The 2,292-nt window shown below is 50.9% G+C and overlaps 1 protein-coding gene across 1 annotated transcript; it reads right to left on the reverse strand.

The window, feature by feature from the left end:
• Positions 1-111: 111 nt before the first annotated feature.
• NGA_0499501 (nad-dependent epimerase dehydratase) lies at positions 112-2,047 on the reverse strand. The gene is made up of 3 exons (XM_005853855.1): positions 1,943-2,047; positions 1,680-1,802; positions 112-1,477 (listed from the first exon to the last, which is right to left on the reverse strand). The coding sequence occupies exons 1-3, from the start codon at positions 2,021-2,023 to the stop codon at positions 539-541; spliced, it is 1,143 nt and encodes a 380-aa protein (XP_005853917.1). The 5' UTR covers positions 2,024-2,047; the 3' UTR covers positions 112-538.
• Between the last annotated feature and the right edge of the window lie 245 nt (positions 2,048-2,292).

Below are 2,292 nucleotides of genomic sequence, written 5' to 3' on the forward strand. Positions count from 1 at the left end.
TCACGAGGGCCGTCGACTGGTCAGACAGGCGGCTCAGCCATGTGAGTATGTACGAAGCACGAACCAAAAGTAGGAATTGAGCCTGCCTGAAAATTTTAGGGCCTTGGCCACTCTTTCCTTTGCATGAATTCCTTTCTTTTGCACACACGGCCGTTTCATCTCGTTTCTTACTGAATATTTTTACGGGAAACCTAACCTCTCGTTCATCCTTGTCACATCGTTATCTATCATTTATTGATGGGCTACCGAATGATTGCGTACGTTTTAAAAACAACAATTCTGAACCAGGACTTGTTGAAGTTCATAGATTACGTGTGTTCAGAAGGTGCTTTTGCCTCGTCTATTGGCCATGAACATTCTCCAGCGTACTGCCCTCTTTTGTCCAATTTTTTTGCCGCTTTATGCGCGCATCTTCTAACGTGTTAGTAATCTAAGTGCTTCAGCGTCCGTGGACTGTAGATGATTTTCACACATGCTATGAATCAGGAGCCCCGACGCCAACGGACAAATCCTCTCTTTCCTGGCATACATGATGATTTTAATTACCCTCGGGAATGATGCCGACCTCAGTCAAATTATCGTACATGTCTCCAAACGTTTTCGCTGGCTCGATGAAGCCTTCTGGAAGCAATTCTTTCGTAGCTTTTGCATTGCTGAAGAGTACAGGATTTCCCACGTTGTAAGCAATGTCCTCCCAAGAGAGCTGCTTCCCCGCCAAGCCTGAGTAATACCCAATCCAAAGGAAGGCCTTGGGCACCGCGTACCTGGGCAAACGGCGGTTAATTTTGGCGCGAACCGTGTCAATGATCTCTTGGAAGGAGAGCGTGGCACTTGTGGCGATGTAGCGCCCGGAGGCTTGAGTGTTGGTCAGGGCCGCCACGTGCAGGGTGGCGACATCTCGGACGTCAACCACACCCCAGGCCAGATTCACCATGCCTGATTGATGGCCCGTTACTAGGTTTTTGAACAGAGTTAGGCTCATCGAGTCCTCTCGCCCGGACAGGGATGGGCCGAAGACCAAGCCCGGCTGAATCGCTACCAGGTCCCATTCAGGTTTCTTCCCGTCTTTCCCCACCTTCTCGGCATACTCCCACGCTGTCTTCTCGGCCAGGGTCTTGCTCAAGCTGTACGCCTGGTTGTTCTCCAGCCTGGATGTCGTGTTCCAATCCTCCTCCGAGTACACGTATCCGGGAGGTTTCTCGTTCCCAAAGCCAAAGACGGCGCGGATGGAGGAGGTCAGAACCACACGCTTGATGCTCCCTGCCTTGAGAATCGACTCGAACACATTCTTTGTACCTTCTACGGCGGGAACGACCACGGCTGCGTTGGGGTCATCAGGCATTTCCAGAGGCACGGGGGAGGCCGTGTGAATAACGCAAGTGGCGCCAGCGCATACCTCGTCGAACGAGCCGGGAGCCAGTAAATCGGCTTTGTGGAAAGTCAACCGCTCGGACGCTCCGGGAAGATCGCTGAGGAACTGGAATATGGCGGAATCGGGCATTTAGGAGAGATCAGTAAGCGGTAATTGACTGTTTATCGACAATCCGTTCGAATTTGGTCACGCCGCGGGGGCACAAAATCTTCTGTTGAGGGTGAACGGTAGATTGAATCCAGCTTCACTGAGAAGGAAATTCAAGATTAGCCAAGCGTTCTTGCACAAATTCGTACTTAATGCTTACCTTCAGACGCGCCTTGTTGCTGGGATCGCGGACCGTTGCCCTAACTTTGAAACCATTTTCCAACAACACCCTGACGATGTGGCTCGCAATATAGCCTGTAGCACCCGTCACTACCACAACGGTCTGACGTGTGGTGTGTCGTACTCATTATGAAGTTATGCAAATACATGATTTCGACATTTTTCATACAAGTGAACCCTGGCTGCCTTTAGCGGTGGAAAGAACTCCCCTCGCCCTGTGACAAGTGTGAAGATATCACGTACCCGCTGGATGGTGGAGGGAGTTAAGGCGCCATCCTGACTCTCCCGGCCAAATCGATTGACTATATTGCTGAATACATTCATGATCCTGGTGGTAACGATGTCTGTCTCGAGCATGGAAGAAAAGGAATAAGGTTCAAAAGGTTTCGGCAGATCGAATCGGTTCGCAAAGTCTAGGAGAAAACAATTCCCGTATAGGAATTCTTTGCCGATTGGGACCCTTGCAAACCATCCTGCCTCTCATACGACAATGTCAGAGCGAAAGTCTGCGTCCAAATGGCCCTCCTCCACCAGCATAGGCCATCCCCGGCCGCGTGGTCCGAGTCCGCCTTCAAGGAAGAAGGAAATGTAAC

This window comes from Nannochloropsis gaditana, assembly GCF_000240725.1.
Source record: "Nannochloropsis gaditana CCMP526 unplaced genomic scaffold scaffold705, whole genome shotgun sequence".
In the NCBI taxonomy this organism is placed as follows: Eukaryota; class Eustigmatophyceae; order Eustigmatales; family Monodopsidaceae; genus Microchloropsis; species Microchloropsis gaditana.

Excerpts from the sequence above, each read along its gene's own strand:
- NGA_0499501 (XM_005853855.1), bottom strand. The coding sequence starts at position 2,023 with ATGAATGTATTCAGCAATATAGTCAATCGATTTGGCCGGGAGAGTCAG. Across the intron at positions 1,803-1,942 it reads CTCCCTCCACCATCCAGCGG|ACCGTTGTGGTAGTGACGGG; the intron begins GTACGTGATATC and ends ACCACACGTCAG. Across the intron at positions 1,478-1,679 it reads GCAACAAGGCGCGTCTGAAG|TTCCTCAGCGATCTTCCCGG; the intron begins GTAAGCATTAAG and ends GCCATATTCCAG.